General features: G+C 45.7%; 1 protein-coding gene across 3 annotated transcripts in view; it reads right to left on the bottom strand.

Moving 5' to 3' along the window:
* LOC140394112 (guanine nucleotide-binding protein subunit alpha-12-like) overlaps nt 1–22,733 on the bottom strand; it is a 130,780-nt gene that overhangs the window by 61,004 nt on the left and 47,043 nt on the right. Inside the window, exons 1-2 of one of the 3 annotated variants that reach the window (XM_072480967.1) lie at nt 8,654–8,689; nt 2,985–3,200 (exon numbers count right to left, since the gene is read on the bottom strand). In XM_072480967.1, the coding sequence (XP_072337068.1) occupies nt 2,985–3,200; nt 8,654–8,674 (237 nt within the window). In that variant the 5' untranslated portion in view covers nt 8,675–8,689. Of the gene's footprint in view, nt 1–2,984; nt 3,201–8,330; nt 8,513–8,653; nt 8,690–22,733 lie in introns of those variants that run through there. The other 2 variants (XM_072480966.1, XM_072480965.1) reach the window with 2 other exon arrangements.

Below are 22,733 nucleotides of genomic sequence, written 5' to 3'. Positions count from 1 at the left end.
GCACAGCCACAAATGCAAGCGCCCACTCACTTAAACGAGTCGCCCTCTCATTCCATAAAAGTATACACTGCTTTTGATATCACAGAATCAGAAAACCTACACACATTTAATACTTTCTCAACAAAGAATATCATACATTTTATTTAAATATGTGCATGATGATATCAATACTTTTTGATAATATGCAGATAACCTGATTGGAAATTCAAAACAAAAGTCTGCATTCATATTGTAACTTTAACCTCATGAAAAATGGGTCAAGTAACTTCACAAATGGAAACTGACAGGAAGGGATATAAACCATAGAGGGGAAGATTAGTACGGGCTGGCCATAACCTGACCAAAAATTATTTTTAAGGCAACCTTTGGAACAGGGCCTGTGGACATGCAGAGGGTGAGAAGGGAAGAGCAGAGCTAATGTCACAAAAGGATGCACCACTGGAAGAAGCTGTACAACAACAAAAAGAACCAAAAAGGACTGAACGCGATCATGGAAGGTAATGCAAGACTTGAAAGCTGTTGTAGAGATGGGGTGCAATACGGCCATAAAGAAGTTTGATAAGAATGAATAGCTCAATTTAATATGTTGTGCGAAAGGGGCCAGTGGTAGTTTAATGAGTGAATGGGCCTTAGTGAAGACAGGATACAGGTTGCTGTGTTTTGGACAAATCAAAGTTTGCGGGGGATGCAGTAACCGAGTCTAGGGATGACAAAGAAGGAATAAGGGTTTCAGTGGCAGACGGCTGCCAAGTTATAAAGATGGAAGTAGCAAAATTGTGAACATGTTGACACTTCAGCTTTCACATGTAACTCGTCTTGCCCATGTCTAAATCATAAAATGTCCCCCGTCTTTAGAACAAAGGAACAATAGATCCTCGTCAGACCTATATCTTTAAAGAACAAAGTGTTAATCATAGTAAACCGTTGTGGAGAGAGTTTTCTTACTGATTGGTGCTGTATCAGATTTAACCAGATTTCATAAACACTAATATAAATACTGAAGCAACTGTAACAAAATGAGCATGCTACATCTTTAGTACTGGGGAAATGTTCAGAATATATTAGTGCAAACTGAAATGTAGGCTTGTGCTATTGAAGTTGGAAAAGCATTGTTCAAAACATGTCCTGGTAATGTCATCACCCTTCTACTTTACTGCACTAAAAACTGTATAATCTATATTGTGTTATAAAGAAACAGATTGAAGGCTTCTTCACAGTCCCACATTCGTAACTTTTTTTCCCCTCCAGCATATTGAACATTACAAGTTGGAAGGAAATACAAGTGTTGATTATACAATGCCGTATGCCTATACATCCAAAATTGTACACCACAAATAATAATAATCCTTATTAGTGTCACAAGTAGGCTTACATTAACACTGCAATGAAGTTACTGTGAAAATCCCCTAGTCCCGGCACCTGTTCGGGTGCACTGAGGGAGAATTTAGAATGTCCAATTCATCTAACAAGCATGGCTTTCGAGACTTGTGGGGGGAAACCAGAGCACCCGGAGGAAACCCATGCAGACACGGGCAGAACGTGCAGACTATGCACAGACAGTGACCCAAGCCAGGAATCGAACCCAGGTCCCTGGTGCTGCGAAGCAACAGTGCTAACCACTGTGCTACCATGCCGCCCATATACTTGGTATATGTTGGAAACAACATAATTTTATGCAGGGCAAATGGTTGACAGTGACCGCAAGGCTAGAAATCAGCTCCCCCAATAATTTAGTCCATGAGTTCACTATGTCCTGTGGTACCAAGCCGCACACATCAAGTCTCCTCTTTGCTTCAGTACAGCTGGCAGAAATCCCCATAACCCAGCAATGCCTCAACTTCGGACAATCAACAAGGAGGTGTGTGGGAAGCAGCTCCGTCTAGACAGTTTCCCTTCCCTTCAAATGTATTAATAGAGAAGGCTTAGTGCAATGATCAGTGAAGACTTGGAATCTAACTCAGGCCCTTTGTCCAGAATCCAACATTCCCCAAGACCGAGGCAGAATATTTATGCCTTGGCACTAAACATGCTACAGTTTATTTATTCCTTCAATACTTGGAACATTTTTCTTTAAAGTTTAATGAAATTGTTACTAGATAGATTCTATATTCTATTACACTTTTAAGCAATTGTTGAAATACAGCTAATCAAATACAGGTCAACAGAATATATAGCCAATGCCACAAGCAAAATGCATTGAGCAACTTAGCAAAGACATCAAAGGAACATTCTGCTCCTCACTGGTATCCTTTTAAATGTATAAGAAATGTGCATAAAGAAACATTCTATTCAGAATTATGTCTTTTACAATGCCAAGTATGCACTAGAGAGAGATCCAAGTGGGTCGGTGCAGACTCGATGGGCTGAATGGCCTCCTTCTGCACTGTATGTTCTGTGTGTGTGTGTGTGTGTGTGTGTGTGTGTGTAAGTACACTTTTGTTGTCTTCAGCTGCTTTTATTTTCGTTCACTGTTATCCAATACTACTGTCTCCTGTCACCAGTCTCACATCTTGCAAAGCCAGCAATAATTCCAGAATTTGCTAACAGCAGTTGCCATGCAAAACTCATTATGCATCAGGTTTTCTCAGTAGCTGATTTTAGAAAATCCGGGTGACCTACTTTTGGAAAACTTATGCATTGGGAGCCAGGGGAACGAGCTTGCCAATAATCCAATATAAAAAGGCACTGTCCGAAATTCACTGTGGCAGCATAGTCGGAAATACCTTCACCAAATGGTTAAATAGAAGGGGGGGAAATAAACAAAGTGCTCACACTTCAGTGCAAGAGCCAAGTTCACAGGTAGACCAAACCACCTAATGATTTCAGGAAACCAGTAGTAACTGAAGATAAAACTTTACATTGGCTACATGTTGGCATTTTCAAGTTGAGTTAAGGCTAGTTATCTGTGGCATTAAGTCCCTTCCCCAAATAAATCAGTGTATTTCCCCTTCATTCTATGCATCTTTTAAATACTGCTTACTTACCAGTTGAAACTCTCGTCTTCTGTTGTATGCTTCCTGGATACCGGAATCTTGCCAGAGTGCCCTCATTGCTGGCACATACAATTGAAAAGTGGCTGGCTCTACCGGCATACCACATTTGTTTTCAAATGCCATGACAAACATTCCATGTTTCTCGTTTTCAGTATTTTCCCAGGGAATGCCCAGCTTGTTCCTTGCATCCACCAACACCTTCATACCCTAAAAGAACAGGGAGGTGATTATTACTTACATTCTGTTCAATAATTTATGATTACATTATTTTCACTTCTACACTAGGTGATGATGGTTGGAATGCTGTCATCTGTAGACACTTAAATGAAAATTAACTCTGCACCTTATAATGACTCTTCAAAACTGGAGACACAAAATTTTCCCCTTTGTCCCAAATAAAATCAGAATACAAGTGTGAATCAATTCAAGCTTTGGTCTTATAGATTGACGCTACTACCAACCGCAATGTGGAATTACCCTATCACAGGTGTCATCTAAACAGATCGCAGTTTCTTTTAAAACTTAATCTTTACCCGTATACACATGAAACTCTGTTTCTTAAACAAACCACCACAGTCTGAAGAAAAGGAAGATTAAAAAAGAGAAGCTGCTTTTACTCGTTTTTAGTTTGAAATGCACAGGTGAAATTAAATGGCAAGTTTACAACATTTGTATGTATGGCTTTTCTTTCTTTAAACAACATGCATTCTCCACATATTGCAGGAATGTAGCCTAACTTTAAAGATTCTAGGGAAACACTTATACATGAAAACATTCATGGTGTAAAAAGACAGTGTCCACATGGTCTCCAACTGTCCTGTTGCTGAGCTGCAACAATGTCTCAATAAACGGACTCAAAAAAACCTCCCAAACTTTACCTTGAATGGCATCAACAAGCAACATTTCTTGTATCAGATAATTTGCAAGGTTATGCCTGATAACCAATTTAATATTTTTACACAGGACTTCCGGTTGTGGCGATGCGGAGCTAAGCCGCGCGTTTCGGCAGCTCCCGCGAAAAAGGACTTTCGGGCTCTCCAACAGAGCTTTTTTCAGATTAATCCGTGTGGGAAGGAGCAGTGAGGTTCCCCCCTACAATATTTGGCAGGGAGCAGCGGTGGAGCAACGAGGAAAGAGGCCATGGAGCAGAGATCAAAACGAGGGGAAGAAGGCAAGATGGCGGAGGGCGGAAAGCGAGCAGCGTGGGGGCCAGACCAGCAGGAGTTCCTCATGAGATGTGTGGAGGTGCTGAAAAAGTAGGTGCTGGCGCCGATGCTGTTGGCGATCGAGGAGCTGAAGGAGACCCAGAAGACCCAGGCAGTGGTGCTTCGTGAGGTGAACGATAAAGTGAACACCAACGAGGACGATATCCTGGGCTGGCGGTAAAAGTGGAGGCGCACGAGGCGGTGCACAGGAGGTGGGCCGAGAGAATAGAGGTCCTGGAGAACAGGTCGAGGAGGAACCCAGGGAGCACCAGGGACTCCGGATTCTGGGTCTTCCTGAAGGAGTGGAGGGAGCTGATGCCGGGGCGTACGCGAGTACGATGCTCCATTCGCTGATGGGTACGGAGGCCTCTCCGACCCCCCTGGAGCTGGAAGGGGCTCACACCGGGTCCTGGCGAGGAGACCAAAGGCAGATGAGCCGCCAAAGGCGATAGTGGCAAGGTTCCATCGCTTCGTGGACAAAGAAAGTGTGCTGAGATGGGCCAAGAAGGTGCGGAGCAGCAGATGGGAGAACGTGGTGATCCGAGTATACCAGGATTGGAGCGCGGAGGTGGCAAAGAGGAGAGCTGGCTTCAACCGGGCCAAGGCAGTGCTGCATAGAAAAAGAGTCAGGTTCGGCATGCTGCAGCCTGCACGACTGTGGGTCACTTATCAGGACAGACACCATTATTTTGAAACGCCAGAAGAGGCTTGGGCCTTTATACAGACGGAAAAACTGGACACAAACTGAGGGGATGTGGTTGTATATGGGGTTGTAAATATGGGTAAAGAATATTTTGTGGGTGGGATGATGGATGGGGATGTGGGTCGAGTTCTGGTTAAAATTCCTAAAATTTCCTTTTTTCTTTTCTGTAGACAAGATGATGGGGAATGTGGGCATCGGTCCTGGAGGGAGGTGAGACTCGGGGATGAGGGAACTGGGATGATGGCCGCAACAGGAGCTGCGCCACAGGGGGCGGGGCTGGTTCAGGAAAGCGCGGGCTTTTTTCCCGCGCCAAAAGGGGGGGGGGGGGAATGGAGGAAGGTAAGGAGGAGGAGAGACACCCACACGGGGTGATCAACGGGAAGGCGGGGGAAGCCGGGGTCAGCAGAGGTCAGCTGACTCACGGAAGTAATATGGGGGAGCAAAAGCGCTAGATGTGGATCTAGCCCGGGGGGGGGGGGGGGGGGGGGGAGGGGAAGAGATTCTAGGGATGCTGCTGCACTGTCCGAGGGGGAACTGAAAATGGAAGAGGTGGCCGGGGCGGGCGTTCCTGGGGGACTGGAGGGTGTGGGAGGCGCGAGCACGGGACTGGCCTAAGATAGGAGATGGCTAGTCGGAGGGGGGGACCCCCCAATCCAGCTGATCACGTGGAATGTGAGGGGCCTAAATGCGCCGGTTAAGAGGGCCCGAGTGTTCGAGCACCTAAAGGGACTGAAGGCAGACGTGGCCATGCTTCTGGTCCTGTGTAATGAAACAGGATTGATTCAGGGTCTCATAGTTAGGGATCCTCTCGGAAGGAGCAATCATAATATGGTGGAATTTAAAATACAGATGGAGGGTGAGAAGGTAAAATCAAGCACTAGTGTTTTGTACTTAAACAAAGGAGATTACAATGGGATGAGAGAAGAACTAGCTAAGGTGGACTGGGAGCAAAGACTTTATAGTGAAACAGTTGAGGAACAGTGGAGAACCTTCCAAGTGATTTTTCACAGTGCTCAGTAAAGGTTTATACCAACAAAAAGGAAGGACGGTAAAAAGAGGGAAAATCGACCGTGGATATCTAAGGAAATAAGGGAGAGTATCAAACTGAAGGAAAAAACATACAAAGTAGCAAAGATCAGTGGGAGACTAGAGGACTGGGAAATCTTTAGGGGGCAACAGAAAGCTACTAAAAAAGCTATAAAGAAGAGTAAGATAGATTATGAGAGTAAATTTGCTCAGAATATAAAAACAGATAGTAAAAGTTTCTACAAATACATAAAACAAAAAAGAGTGGCTAAGGTAAATATTGGTCCTTTAGAGGATGAGAAGGGAGATTTAATAATGGGAGATGAGGAAATGGCTGAGGAACTGAACAGGTTTTTGGGGTCGGTCTTCACAGTGGAAGACACAAATAACATGCCAGTGACTGATGGAAATGAGGCTATGACAGGTGAGGACCTTGAGAGGATTGTTATCAGAAAGGAGGTAGTGATGGGCAAGTTAATGGGGCTAAAGGTAGACAAGTCTCCTGGACCTAATGGAATGCAACCCAGAGTGCTAAAAGAGAGGGCTAGGGAAATTGCAAATGTACTAGTGATAATTTACCAAAATTCACTAGACTCTGGGGTGGTCCCGGCGGATTGGAAATTAGCAAACGTGACACCACTGTTTAAAAAAGGAGGTAGGCAGAAAGTGGGTAATTATAGGCCAGTGAGCTTAACTTCGGTAGTAGGGAAGATGCTGGAATCTATCATCAAGGAAGAAATAGCGAGGCATCTGGATGGAAATTGTCCCATTGGGCAGACGCAGCATGGGTTCACAAAGGGCAGGTCGTGCCTAACTAATTTAGTGGAATTTTTTGAGGACATTAACAGTGCGGTAGATAACAGGGAGCCAATGGATGTGGTATATCTGGATTTCCAGAAAGCCTTTGACAAGGTGCCACACAAAAGGTTGTTGCATAAGATAAAGATGCATGGCATTAAGGGGAAAGTAGTAGCATGGATAGAGGATTGGTTAATTAATAGAAAGCAAAGAGTGGGGATTAATGGGTGTTTCTCTGGTTGGCAATCAGTAGCTAGTGGTGTCCCTCAGGGATCAGTGTTGGGCCCACAACTGTTCACAATTTACATAGATGATTTGGAGTTGGGGGACCAAGGGCAATGTGTCCAAGTTTGCAGACGATACTAAGATAAGTGGTAAAGCAAAAAGTGCAGAGGATACTGGAAGTCTGCAGAGGGATTTGGATAGGCTAAGTGAATGGGCTAGGGTCTGGCAGATGGAATACAATGTTTACAAATGTGAGGTTATCCATTTTGGTAGGAATAACAGCAAAAGGGATTATTATTTAAATTATAAAATATTAAAACATGCTGCTGTGCAGAGAGACCTGGGTGTGCTAGTGCACGAGTCGCAAAAAGCTGGTTTACAGGTGCAACAGGTGATTAAGAAGGCAATTTTGTCCTTCATTGCTAGAGGGATGGAGTTTAAGACTAGGGAGGTTCTGCTACAATTGTATAAGGTGTTAGTGAGGCCACACCTGGAGTAGTGTGTTCGGTTTTGGTCTCCTTACTTGGGAAAGGACGTACTGGCACTGGAGGGTGCGCAGAGGAGATTCAGTAGGTTAATCCCAGAGCTGAAGGGGTTGGATTACGAGGAGAGGTTGAGTAGACTGGGACTGTACTCGTTGGAATTTAGAAGGATGAGGGGGGACCTTATAGAAACATAAGATTATGAAGGGAATAGATAGGATAGATGCGGGCAGGTTGTTTCCACTGGCGGGTGAAAGCAGAACTAGGGGGCATAGCCTCAAAATAAGGGGAAGTAGATTTAGGACTGAGTTTAGGAGGAACTTCTTCACCCAAAGGGTTGTGAATCTATGGAATTCCTTGCCCAGTGAAGCAGTAGAGGCTCCTTCATTAAATGTTTTTAAGATAAAGATAGATAGTTTTTTTGAAGAATAAAGGGATTACGGGTTATGGTGTTCGGGCCGGAAAGTGGAGCTGAGTCCACAAAAGATCAGCCATGATCTCATTGAATGGTGGAGCAGGCTCGAGGGGCCAGATGGCCTACTCCTGCTCCTAGTTCTTATGTTCTTATAAATGATCCGGAAACTGACATGTACAGGAAGAATCCATTGTACAAAGTTCTGTATTTTATTGACTTGCCATGTGAGTTCTTTTCTTTGTTACGGGGGGGGGGGGTTTGTAAGGTGGAAAATATTGTTATTGAAAAATTCTTAATAAAAAATATATTAAAAAAATATATATATCTTTACACAGTATTGAATTGGGACTAGAAACTAGAAATTCTTTTGTCATCACTTCCAAGTGAAAAGCATTTTATGCAATGACCAACAGCCTCAGAAATCAAGAATGCAACATTTAATTGTGTTCAGTATTCAAAATCTTTCTTGCTCATATACTCAACTGTAGAGGCACCTTGTTCTTGATTAGAGAGGTACAGCATGCCTCAATGGCAAAAAATAAATAAATAAAGTTCACAATCCATTGACAAAGGGTCATCTGGACTCAAAATGTTAGCTCTTTTCTCTCCCTACAGATGCTGCCAGACCTGCTGAGATTTTCCAGCATTTTCTCTTTGGTTTCAGATTCCAGCATCCGCAGTAATTTGCTTTTATCACAATCCAGCTAGGCCAGATACTGCATACTATGCAAAATCTTGGAAATTTCAACCTTTAATTGCTGGTAACATAGCTGTACATGAAAAACAGAACTGATCACTAGTGTTACCTTAGAAACCAAAAAACTCATCTTTAGTACTGATGCATTTCTACCTTGTCAAAGTGATGTTTCTTGATAAGCCATTAAAAAAAAAAAAATCAAATCCTAGCCACATTTCAGTTGAATGTTAAAGATCTTATAAAACAATTTGAAGAAGCGAGTTCACCCAATAGCTTGGAAAACACTGCAAAGGAAGAAATTAAAACAAAAAATCCTTATTTTGTTAGCATTCTACTTCTGCAAGTTAGATTTGGGGTTTTAATATTTCTCAACGCATTGAAAACCAATCTGAAGTAAACGGAAAGGAATTTTGTTGTTTAAATAAGGGGGAGTGGGTTGCACCCCACTGAGGGAAATAATTCCTGTTTTCTTCCCTTTTCTTTATTCCTGCACTCTCCCACTGCCCATCACTTGCAAAAACCAAGAATTCAGCTGCTTTGGAAAACTGTTCCTCTCCCTGTCCCCTACCAACAATCATCCAAATATACTCACTTACTTCCTCTTCACTTCGCATTCCTCCGTTCACATCTATTAATCTTCCTTCCCCACACCAACCTCTTCTCTTCCCTCTACATTCTCCTTCCAAGCCCATCTACCTTCTTGTCCCCACTGCATCCATATGTCCACTGACACCCACACAACCTCTAAATCTGCATGATGTCCATACTTGATCTTGAATCTGCATTCAATGACATGGAACACATTGCCGGTATATTAAAAATAAGTTGGCATTTCGGTTACGATTTATTAATGATGTAGTGAGCATTTTCTGGAATACATGAGATCTATCTCCACCTGGAGCTTAAAAAGGGAGAGGGAGAATCAGAGATGTCCCAAAACAGGTTGGTTAAACAAGCAACTTGCAGATTTAACGAAAACAAACAAAAGATTTAATCAGACATATTGCAAAAATCTGCTAATTATCAGTAAAACAAAACAAACTAATTTCTATAAAAATTAACATCCATTACAACTTTTCTAAATTCTTCAAAAGCCTTCCGAAAGCTTACAAACTGAAAATTATCCATCATAAAGATGCTACCAAACAAAACCATACAATGCATAGCTTTTCAGAGTCAAAGCAGTAAAAGAAAATCAGCTTATCCAGCTGGGATGAGTTGCCCTTTTTTTTCCCAGTTTGACAAGATCAACTCCAAAATTATGCCATTTCATTTTCACTGCACACAGCCAGGCGGGCAGATCCAGGCAGGCAGACACACCCACACACACACACCCACACGCAGAGGCAGACACACACACCCACACGCAGAGGCAGACACACACACCCACACGCAGAGGCAGACACACACACCCACACGCAGAGGCAGACACACACACCCACACGCAGAGGCAGACGCACCCGCACGCAGAGGCAGACGCACCCGCACGCAGAGGCAGACGCACGCACGCAGGCAGACAGGCAGACGCACGCACGCAGGCAGACAGGCAGACGCACGCACGCAGGCAGACAGGCAGACGCACGCACGCACGCAGGCAGACAGGCAGACGCACGCACGCAGGCAGACAGGCAGACGCACGCACGCAGGCAGGCAGACAGGCAGACGCACGCACGCAGGCAGACAGGCAGACGCACGCGCGCAGGCAGACACGCGCAGGCAGACACGCGCGCGCGCGCAGGCAGACACGCGCGCGCGCGCAGGCAGACACACACGCGCGCAGGCAGACACGCGCGCGCAGGCAGACACACACACGCGCGCGCGCAGGCAGACACACACGCGCGCAAGCAGACACACACGCGCGCGCAGGCAGACAGGCAGACAGGCAGACGCGCGCAGGCAGACGCACACGCGCGCGCAGGCAGACACACACGCGCGCGCGCAAGCAGACACACACGCGCGCGCGCGCAGGCAGACACGCGCGCGCGCAGGCAGACACACGCGCACGCGCAGGCAGACACACACGCGCGCGCAAGCAGACACACGCGCGCGCGCAAGCAGACACACACACGCACGCAGGCAGACGCGCGCAGGCAGACGCACACGCGCGCGCGCGCAGGCAGACACACGCGCGCGCGCAGGCAGACACGCGCGCGCGCGCAGGCAGACACGCGCGCGCGCGCAGGCAGACACGCGCGCGCGCGCGCGCGCAGGCAGACACGCGCGCGCGCGCAGGCAGACACGCGCGCGCGCAGGCAGACACGCGCGCGCGCGCAGGCAGACACGCGCGCGCGCGCAGGCAGACACGCGCGCGCGCGCAGGCAGACACACGCGCACGCGCAGGCAGACACACGCGCGCGCGCAGGCAGACACACACGCGCGCGCAGGCAGACACACACGCGCGCGCGCAAGCAGACACACACACGCGCGCAGACACACACGCACGCAAGCACACACACACGCACGCAAGCAGACACACACACGCACGCAAGCAGACACACACACGCACGCAAGCAGACACACACACGCACGCAAGCAGACACACACACGCACGCAAGCAGACACACACACGCACGCAAGCAGACACACACACGCACGCAAGCAGACACACACACGCACGCAAGCAGACACACACACACGCAGGCAGACACACACAGACACAGGCAGGCAGATGCACACAAATACACAGGCAGCCACACATATTAATAAGCCTTCATTATTTAATAATGCAATACAGAGGAAACAATGAGACTAACAGTTGGCTCCAAACAACAGGCAGCATTCATGAACTAAAATTTGGACTGCACTCAATTTCTGAAACTGTATGCAGCTAATATATTTTTAAATCTGCTCCTATATATTCCAGTGTTCAGGAAAGCATCCGTTGAACTGTAAAGGCTTGTAGCCATGTAAAATGGCTGACTCCCGATTAGAATGGCCAAACCCCGATTTAAAATGGCGAACGGAAGAGGCTGATGGGAAAATCAGCCAACAGGACTCTAACAGACAGCTGCAGGTAAAACAGTGTATTCGCCTCTGGGGAAGCCAGACCGAATCGATACCTACAGCCATCAACATAACAACATCCCAGCCATCTGCATATTAATCAGCAATTTCCAGGAACAATTGATACAAAATAGACACACAAAGCCAACCCAGACCTTTCGGCGCCAGCAGGAGCTGACACAAAGAGGTAAACGACCACCCCTCGATCAAGGAATCGCTCCAGCATTGGGGAATATCGAACCAAGTGATTAGGACCAAGTCCAATCACTTGGAACCAGGTACAAGGTCCGCCCCGAGAGGCGGGAAGCCCCTGGGGACTATAAGAATAAGGGCCAAGTTCAAATCGACCCTTCTTCTCCTCTCCGCACCCTTCGAGACCCTTCTGCAAGAGAACGGAAGTTTTACTCCAACGATCGCTACCAGATAGGCACTCCTGACTATCGACCTGTACCAGCTTTTGAATCCCGCAGGCTCAGAACCCATTCGAAAGGCCATTCGTTTCCCTGACCTGGTGGGCCATTTCCAAAGTTAAGTATTGGCCTGTTAGTTGTAGGAAGTAGCTTAGAAGTAGAATTAATGTAGAAGTATTAATTGTTGTATATAATAAATGAGTGTTGATTAAGCGGTGTGTTGGATTATTAATCATTTAATAATGACTTGAACCACATGGCGGTATCAGAAAGATACCTGGCGACTCAAGAGCAAAGGTGACAGAATAAGAGCAATTAAACTAAGGCTAAAACGAGCAACAGGCTCTTTTTATTTCGAAGTGGAGATGAATTATTATGAACTGCTATTCTGTTGATATTTTTTCAGACCATACAGATTACCAAACATCGAATGGCTTTGTCACTCCTCAATTTTGCTGCAAAAACAACTGCTGTCAATTGCACAGTCACTCTTGTATCAACTTAGAAACTTCAGAAATAGTTTTTTTTGGGGGGGGGGGGGGGGGGGGGGGGGACTCTCAGCAGTTTTTGCATCCAAGGGACAAGAAGTTCTCGTTATTTTCCCACGCGCATAAAGCCTATTCTAGGATTGACTTCTTAAATGGGTGATTCCCTCCTACCCTGGGTACGGAGAGTAAAATACTTGGCTATTGTACCTCGGACCATCCTCCCCATTTTATGGACTTGGCCTTGGAAACAAATTCTAATCAGCGCCTACCATGGAGTCTAGATCTAGCACTGCTGGCGGACAGGGGGCTTTGCGAGCACATATCCAGGACCATTTAAGAGAGGGCAGGAAGACCCCAAGAGTTTGTCGGACACTCCTTCAAGAGGGACCGGCAGTTAGGGGGTCTGGCGTTATCCAACTTACTCATTTATTATTGGGCACCAACATTGAGAAGATACTGGAATGGCTTGGAGAGTCGGGCCACATGTGGGGACAGATGGAGGCAAGCTCCTGTAAGGGCTTTGGCAACAGCCCCGCTTCCCTTCTCTCCGATGAAGTTCTGTTTGAATCTGATGGTGGTATCCATTTTTAACATATGGAGGCAATTTAGGCAGCATTATAACTTGGGACCCATGTCATTGCTGGCCCCGATCTGTAGCTGTAGTTGTTCGTAAAGCTTTTCCCTTGGATCCGCAACCCTCCATGTTGAGTAGAATCCTATCGCTTGTAGGGTCTGGGCTGGTCAATGGAGGTGGCCCAGCTAGATGAAATGCGGAGTGGGGGGGTGGTAGAGAAAGAGAGAGAGAGAGGAGAGCCAGTGTTATGGTGAGGGTGAAGGCGGATTGTCTCACCTTTGCCTCGCTAATAGTCCAGAGGTCAGTTCTGCTGGGAAGGAGATCTACTGCTCTGCCCAGTGCCTCAGTCTGGTTGGGTGACCTTATTAAATTTATACATCTAGAGAAGGTCACGTACACCATCAGAGGCTTGGTGGAAGGGTTGTACCAGAGGTGGCGGTCATTCATTTCCTACTTTAAAGAACTAATCACCATCAGCTGTTAGGAGGGCGGGGGTTTAGCTTTTAGTTTTCATTGTTTGGGAGGGGGTGCTCCTTTCCCGGGTGGGTTTTCAGAGTTGGTTCTGTTTTTTCAAATACTGTACTTTGTAATATCTGTTTTTCCATATTATTAGTGCATATGTTGTTTGCTATAAATGAAAATATTTTAATTTAAAAAAAATATATATTTTTTTTTTTAAGTAGGGTGGAGTCAGGAAGAAAAAAATTTAAAAGAAAAATGTAAATTACAAGTGTAGATTCAGATTTCAAGCCCACAATATTTTACCTCCTGGACCTCAAGTGCGTGGCAGTTACTCATCCAAAAATATATATATATTTTTTACAATATATTTATATATTTTACATGCACCTGGACTGTGCATGTAAGCTCTGATCAGCAAAGGAAGGCTCAACTGCAAGCAAATAATTCCTGAGAGGCTTTTGGTGGGGTCTTGCAAGTCCGACTCCACTGGACTTCACAAAAGGAAAGATCTGACATATCTTACAGTGCCTCGATTCTTGGTAGCAAAGCCACAATGGGAATAAATTTAGGAGGATCCTGCTGGCTTCATACAGGCACTTGAGCCACCAAACTGCATTAAACAACTGAAATGGTGCTCAGTTGGATTCCAGCAAAATGTGGATGGTTAAGCTTATCTTTGATCTTGTTTCCACTTAAACATGGCCATTTGGCAACACTATATACATAGCACGATTCAACTTCCTTGACTGCCAATATGTAGAGAAATGCAGATCCCAAAAATGCTACTTTGCCGTCTGACTGCAAATGGATGGTATCAAGTTGTGAGCCAGAAATTCCTCCAGCTAATCATAGACTTCCTGTCCATTTCTTGCCAGAAACATTTGAGGCAAATGGAACCTGGCAAAGCTGCAAAGGTCACTCAAGTTAAACTCAACAATGTACAATCTTGGTACCCAGCTCAACCCTGAGCTTCAAATGGCTCTTCCACTTGCTCACACCTCAGATCAGACTTCACCTCACCCACAGCAATGATAAAATCTTTATTCACACATTGGCACCATTGACTTGACTTTTCAAATGCCCTGCATTTGTGAAGGGGAGGTCGTGTCTCACTAACTTGATAAGAGTTTTTCGAGGAGGTCACTAAGATGATTGATGCAGGTAGGGCAGTAGATGTTGTCTATATGGACTTCAGTAAGGCCTTTGACAAGGTCCCTCATGGTAGACTAGTATAAAAGGTGAAGTCACACGGGATCAGGGGTGAGCTGGCAAGGTGGATACAGAACTGGCTAGGCCATAGAAGGCAGAGAGTAGCAATGGAGGGATGCTTTTCTAATTGGAGGGCTGTGACCAGTGGTGTTCCACAGGGATCAGTGCTGGGACCTTTGCTCTTTGTAGTATATATAAATGATTTGGAGGGAAATGTAACTGGTCTGATTAGTAAGTTTGCAGACGACACAAAGGTTGGTGGAATTGCGGATAGCGATGAGGACTGTCGGAGGATACAGCAGGATTTAGATTGTCTGGAGACTTGGGCGGAGAGATGGCAGATGGAGTTTAATCCGGACAAATGTGAGGTAATGCATTTTGGAAGGTCTAATGCAGGTAGGGAATATACAGTGAATGGTAGAACCCTCAAGAGTATTGAAAGTCAAAGAGATCTAGGAGTACAGGTCCACAGATCACTGAAAGGAGCAACACAGGTGGAGAAGGTAGTCAAGAAGGCATACGGCATGCTTGCCTTCATTGGCCGGGGCATTGAGTATAAGAATTGGCAAGTCATGTTGCAGCTGTATCGAACCTTAGTTAGGCCACACTTGGAGTATAGTGTTCAATTCTGGTCGCCACACTACCAGAAGGATGTGGAGGCTTTAGAGAGGGTGCAGAAGAGATTTACCAGAATGTTGCCTGGTATGGAGGGCATTAGCTATGAGGAGCGGTTGAATAAACTCGGTTAGTTCTCACTGGAACGAAGGAGGTTGAGGGGAGACCTGATAGAGGTATACAAAATTATGAGGGGCATAGACAGAGTGGCTAGTCAGAGGCTTTTCCCCAGGGTAGAGGGGTCAATTACTAGGGGGCATAGGTTTAAGGTGAGAGGGGCAAGGTTTAGAGTAGATGTACGAGGCAAATTTTTTATGCAGAGGGTAGTGGGTGCCTGGAACTCGCTACCGGAGGAGGTAGTGTAAGCAGGGACGATAGGGACATTTAAGGGGCATCTTGACAAATATATGAATAGGATGGGAATAGAAGGATACGGACCCAGGAAGTGTAGAAGATTGTAGTTTAGTCGGGCAGCATGGTCGGCACGGGCTTGGAGGGCCGAAGGGCCTGTTCCTGTGCTGTACATTTCTTTGTTCTTTGTTCTTGCCAGCTGATCTCCTTAACTTCACCCTACATAAACTCTCAATTACCCAGACCTCTACCAATTACATTCTCTGTTAAGAGCGGTTCTCACCAAGACAGTCTCAACTGACCCTCACTCGCTCTTCATTCCCTGCGACATTAATTTTAAAATTCATATCTGTCCATATAACCGCCATCCCAAATCAAGGTTGCACCCTGCTCTTCATATTCTCCCAATGCCCGCTCCGTGATCCCAACTCATTTATTGTAAAGAACTGTGGGACATTTCACTGCATTAAAGGTATTACACCTTTTTTTTGTTATTTTAAAATTATATTGGAGTTAACTTTTTCTACTGAACTTGGCATAATTGACCGTAGCACAACAAAACGGAACACTCCACTTCTGATTCTGATACCTAATATCAGCACAAGTACTTTCAGGACTGATCAAAGTTCTAGTTTGAAAACTTGCCACACCCTCAAACACAAGTACGGTGACATATTTTCAACTGTATTAGCAATTTCAGAAACCTCTTTGAATAAGTCTGCTCATTTTAGAACAGTTCTGTATTTTCGTTGTAGGTTTATCAGTAACTAGATTAAACCTTCTACACTTATTAATTCAAGGACCAAATACTGAAGACAGGGTTTGAACGGAGATGTGCAGATTCATTCAGAAGGAGGCAAAGATAGGGTGGGTTTAAGGAAGAATTTCTGACATATACTATAAGCAGCAAAAATGGTTCATAATTAGTATTGATATAATTTATAATTGGGGCACAACTACTTGGTTGCACAAGTTATTGACATAAGTTTAAAAAATAATAATTTTTGCCACAGTATTTGCATCATCACTTGTAAAAACTGAACAATTTAACAAATGGAATAATTTCTTTTAAAAAAAACAAACCATACTGATGTTCCCAAATCCATATCACAGGAAGTTCTGTTTCCTTTTCCATACAGAGATTACATTACCACACATCAACGCTTGGACAAGTAGCTTTTGATGTGACTGAATATTCAAGGTTCACACGTTGTGCGAAATCACTTCAGTCAAGTTCAGACAATGTACACCGAACACACTGACGCACTGGCAGTGAGCACATATGCCCACGGTTGATGAATAAAAAGGCATGCACCACAATCTAAATTAAGAAAAGGAAAGGATACAGACAATTGTTCATTTTTCAGAAGTTGTTCTCGAATGGCCATGGCCATTCATCAAGGCAAGAATTAATGCCAATTCAATTCCAAGAGTTGCAATGCTGCCTTTAATAGGGCTCTGGAGGTACAGCATTGGCCTGGGAGAAGTCATAGGAATGCACGATTGCAGTACAGAAGGAAGCCATTCAGTCCATTATGTCAGTCCTGCTCTCTGCTAGAGTAATTCCGCTAAACCCATTCCCTTCCTTTTCCTCAGAGACTTGCAAATGCTTTTTCTCTTCAGATAATTATTCAATTCTCTTTTAAAAGAGAATCAGCTTCAACCACACTCACTGACAGTGAATTCCACACACGAACCACTCACTGCGTAACTTTACCTCATGTCGCCATAGTTTTGTTTTGCCAATCATCTTGAATCTCTGCCCTCTCGTTCCTTCCACTATAGGGACAGTTTCTCCCTAACTACTCTGACCAAGTCTCTCCTGATTTTGAACACCTCCATCAAAATCTCCTCTCAACCTACTCTTCTCCAAAGAGAGAAGCTCAACTTCTTCATTCGATCCAAGTAACCATCCTCATCCTTGAAGGTTATGATGATCCCGTTGGTGTTACTGGATTGGAAGTCCCCAGATTGGAACCCTGGTCAAAAGACCATAACTTACTATTTTTTCAATAAAACGTAAAGGAATAGTTACAGGTGTGTCAATTAGCTTGTACAACAAGAAAAACAACACACGAAACGTTTGACGATAATACAGCACTCCTTCACTCCCCCTTATCTTCACAAATGTACCCAGATTTCAAGGATAATACAGGTTACACAATGCACCTTATGGTACAATATCGTCAAGAAATACAGTCCCTGTAACGCCAACAGGCTGTGGTCAGATACTCTATAATCTAGTGGCAGATGCCACTCAATTGATCTGTGGATATCTCCTCCCCCCCCCCCCCCCCCCCCCCCACCCCCCACCCCACCAGATGATTGTCATTTGGGTGTTTCTAAATTCCACTCTCAAAAAGACATGCTATAAAATCTTTGTTCAAACAATGTTTTCCCCTCAGCTGTTTTCATCAAGAATCCACCTCCAGAGTTTCCAATTCTCCTTTCAGTATTCCTTTGTCCTGAATTCAAACTTCCACAAACTCTCAGGTACTCACTCCCCAGCACAATACTACTGTTTCAAAGACTGGAAATAAGGACACCAAACCTTATGATTGTTTCAGATATGTGGTGTTTCTCTAGCCAACCTCATCAGCGCTGCTCTTCACAAACAAACACTACCCTCTTCCAACTGCAGTTCTCCTTTGTTCCTTTCTACATCAATCTTCCTGGAAACCTCTCTTCATTTTCTAGTTTCTAGAACAAAGTGTCCTTTATCTTCTCTGGATTTTATTTCTTGCTCGTTACTCCATGGTGCCCCTTCCCGGTTTCCAGCAGAGCTGAGAGTTGTTCACTCTCTAGCTTCCTGGCTCCAACAGCCTTTGAGTTCAGTTAAACATACTCAAAAAGCTTTTTCCCTAAAGGTGCCCCCTGGCTGCTCAATAACAGCTCATTCTTTCTCTAAGCTCCTGTCTATTTTTCCCATTGTAAACTCTCTTAGCATAACTGAGACAATTTGAATTGAAGCCAAAAACCCCATTCATGCAAATACCCTTGTTTAGCATGAATCTAACTAGAGACTTACTCTTTCCAACACATAAACATTTAAACTCACTTAAAGGGCAGCACGGTAGCACAAGTGGCTAGCACTGTGGTTTCACAGCACCAGGGTCCCAGGTTCGATTCCCCGCTGGGTCACTGTCTGTGCCGAGTCTGCACGTTTTCCCCGTGTCTGCGTGGGTTTCCTCCGGGTGCTCCGGTTTCCTCCCACAGTCTAAAGACGTGCAGGTTAGGCGGATTGGCCATGCTAAATTGCCCTTAGTGACCAAGGTTATTGGGTTAGGGGGATAATATGGATGTGAGGACTTAAGTGGGTCGGTGCAGACCCGATGGGCCGAATGGCCTCCTTCTGCACTATGTTCTAAATTTATACCTTATTTCTAACATCCAACAATACAAATATAGATCACTTAAACTACCTCTGTTTCCTGACAAGGTCCACATCCCTAGAACCGTTCTCATAAAGTCTTTTCTGGGCCCATTATAATGCCTTCACATCCTTCTTAAAGTGCAGTGCCCAGATTTGACACTGACTGTGGAATTGATGGTGGTAGGAGGGGGAGGGGGGGGGTGCAGTGTGGCTGCTCATCATGCAAGGCTGCACAGCCAGTGCAACTCCAACAGTCTCAAGATTTGCCACTCAAAATATGCATTCAAATATAGGACAAATTATATCCCGGGAAGACATACTACTGGGCACATGGCTCAATTACAGAGCAATCCTATGAAATATGCTATGGCTGGTTACCCTGCTCTGCACCCGGGTTAGAACTGCATCCTTTTTCTCACCTCATTCTTACCAAAATGAATCACTTCATTCTTCTCGGAATTAAATTTCATCCGCCACCTGTCAGCCCATTCCACAGACCTATCTACGTCCTGTTGAAGTAGATCACAATCCTACTCAGTTCATAATACTTATACGTTTTGTGCCACAGAAACATTTTGAAATTATATCCTGTACACCAATGTTTATGTCGTTAATATAGATCAAGAAGGTAGCATGGTGGCACAGTGGTTAGCCCTGCTGCCTTGTCATCGAGGACCCGGGCTCGAATCACAACCCTGGGTCAGTGTCTTGTGAAGTTTGCACATTATCCCAGTGTCTGCATAGGTTGCACCCCCACAACTCAAAAGATGTGCCGGGTAGGTGGATTGGCCATGCTAAATTGTCCTTTAATTGGAAAAAGAATAATTGGGTACTGTAAATTTATTTTAAAAATATATAGATCATGAAAAGCAGGGGTCCCAACACCAACTCCTGGGGAACTCCACTATATATCTTCCTACAGACTAAAAAACAAATGTTCAGCTCGATTTCCTGTCATTCAGCCAATTTTCTGTTGATGCTGCTAAGTACCTTTTATTCCATGTGCTCTAACTTTGCTGGCAACCCTTTTATGTGGCACTCTACCAAATGCCTTTTGTACACCAGACCAGCCACCATATCCTCAAAAACACTTACTATCAATCAACTCAATCAAGTTAGTCAAACATGATTGACCCTTGCCAAATCTTTCCTGATTTTGCTTCAACTAATCCATATTTGTCCAAATAACTGCTAATGTTGTCCCGAAATACAGTTTCCAAAGGTTTCCTCACCACCTAGGTTAAGTCAACTGACCTGTAGTTGCTGGGCTTGTCTTGGCACCCTTTTTTGAATAAAGGCATAACATTTGCCATTCTCCAGTCCTCTATCATAATCCCGGAGTCTTAGATTATTATCCAAGTGTTAGATTATTATCCCTATGACAATTTTGCCATTATTAAGCATAGTGGCCACGGGTAGCAACTCAGACACCAGATAATTTAACTTATGATACTCACCAAATTAATACAATGCACTTCTCCAGCTTATTTCAGAATTCTCAAGAGACCTTACTTTTACTTTAAGAATTGGACCTTCTTCTTTATCCTCCTCTGCCACATTTTCCCAACACTCAGCCTGACCTACTCCTGTTTTGTTCACTAATGGAAAGGATGGGAAAGTGCACTGTTTGACCCTGGCGAAGGAAGGCGTCAAACTCGTTTGGCCGCAGGCCGGACGCCATTTGCACGCGGCGCTGGATCAGGCGGCGTGTAACGAGACGGAGACTAGCGCTTCCATGATGAACGGCGCGATTGTACATCCACGGCCTGTGGACTCGAGGATTCCCCCTCTGATTCATCCTGTGTCTCCATCTCGGAGTCAGAGTCTGCTGCCTCCGTCATGTCAGTGTCTTGTGTGCAGCGTACTTTTGCGCCAATGTCCGGGAAGACCATACTAAGGCGGGTGCGAAGTCTTCGGCCCATTAGGAGTTCTGCGCGAGCTACCCCAGTCACTGCATGGGGGGGTGGTCCTGTACGTAAACAAAAAGCGAGCCAGTCTCGTGTCCATTGATCCGGAAGACTGCTTCTTTAGGCCTCTTTTGAATGTTTGCACTGCACGCTCTGCCAACCCATTTGAAGCCGGGTGGTAAGGGGCAGTGCGGATATGGCGGATGCCGTTCATCTTTGTAAACCAAGCAAACTCCTCACTCGTGAATGGAGTGCCATTATCCGTGACCAGCACCTCGGGGAGGCCATGCGTACTAAATGATAAACGCATCTTTTCAATTGTTGCGCAGGACGTTGTCCCCTGCATCTTATGCACCTCCAGCCATTTGGACTGGGCGTCAATTAGTAGAAGGAACATGGATCCCTGAAAAGGGCCTGCGAAATCTGCATGTAAGCGTGCCCAAGGCCGCCCTGGCCATTCCCAGTGATGTAGGGGCGCGGCCGGCGGAAGCTTCTGATGCTCCTGGCAAATGGAGCAGTTTTGGGCCACCTTCTCAATGTCGGTGTCAAGGCCTGGCCACCAGACATAACTCCGGGCCAACATTTTCATCTTCGTCACGCCCGGATGCCCATTGTGCAAGTCTGATAATATCAGCTCCTGGCCTTTTTCCGGGACAATCACACGCGTCCCCCACAAGAGGATGCCGTCTTCCACGCTGAACTCTGACAGCTTGGAGGAAAATGGCCGCAACTCGCCTGGGAGCTGTCTATGCTGCCCACCATACAGGACTATGTGCCGAACCTTTGACAAGACTGGCTCCGTCTGGGTCCACTCACGGATCTGTGATGCCGTGACAGGCAAGGTGTCCATAAAATTTAGGGTTGCAACCACCTCACTGGTCGTGGGGGTCGACATGGGGCCGGTCGATAAAGGCAATCGGCTCAGTGCGTCGGCATTTGCTATCTGCGAACCTGGTTTGTGCTCCAGAGAATACTCATATGCAGCAAGCAACAAAGCCCAGTGCTGGATCCGTGCAGAAGCAATGGGCGGTATTGGCTTATCCTCTCTGAAGAGTCCCAGCAGGGGCTTTTGATCAGTCGCGATAGTGAAATGGCGGCCGTACACATACTGGTGGAAGCGGTTCACCGCGAAAACCACTGCCAGGCCCTCCTTCTCGATCTGCGCGTACTTTTTCTCCGCTGCAGTCAATGTGCGGGAGGCGAAAGCTATCGGTCGCTCGGCCCCGTTCTCCATCTTGTGGGACAGGCCAGCCCCAATACCATACGGGGATGCATCACATGTGACGAGCAAAGGCTTTCCCGGATCATCGTGGGTTAGTAACCCAGACAACGACAATTGTTGCTTTACCCGCCGGAAAGCGGTTTCGTGCGGCTGACCCCAAACCCAGGTGTGATTTTTCTTTCGCAGCAGGTGCAAGGGGGCCAGCGTAGTTGCCAGATTGGGGAGGAACTTCCCGTAATAGTTTACGAGACCGAGAAAAGAACGAAGATGCGAAGTGTCAGTCGGGGTGGGGGCATGTTGAATTGCACGCACCTTCTCTGCGACGGGGTGCAGACCCTCGCGGTCCACCCGATAACCTAGGTAGACTACTTCTTTTGCCTGAAATACGCACTTTGTGTGACGTAAACGGACTCCAGCCTCCGAAAGGCGTCTAAGGACAGCCTCCAGATTTTCCAAATGCTCTTGCTCCGACGTCCCTGTAATCAACACGTCATCTAGGTAGACAGCCACACCTGGTAAACCTCTCAAAATGCCCTCCATAACACGTTGAAACATTGCGCAGGTAGAGGATACTC

Source organism: Scyliorhinus torazame, chromosome 17 (assembly GCF_047496885.1).
Source record: "Scyliorhinus torazame isolate Kashiwa2021f chromosome 17, sScyTor2.1, whole genome shotgun sequence".
Classification (NCBI taxonomy): domain Eukaryota; kingdom Metazoa; phylum Chordata; class Chondrichthyes; order Carcharhiniformes; family Scyliorhinidae; genus Scyliorhinus; species Scyliorhinus torazame.
The sequence above is the reverse complement of the archived record's forward strand: the minus strand, read 5'-3'. Positions and strand labels throughout refer to the sequence as shown.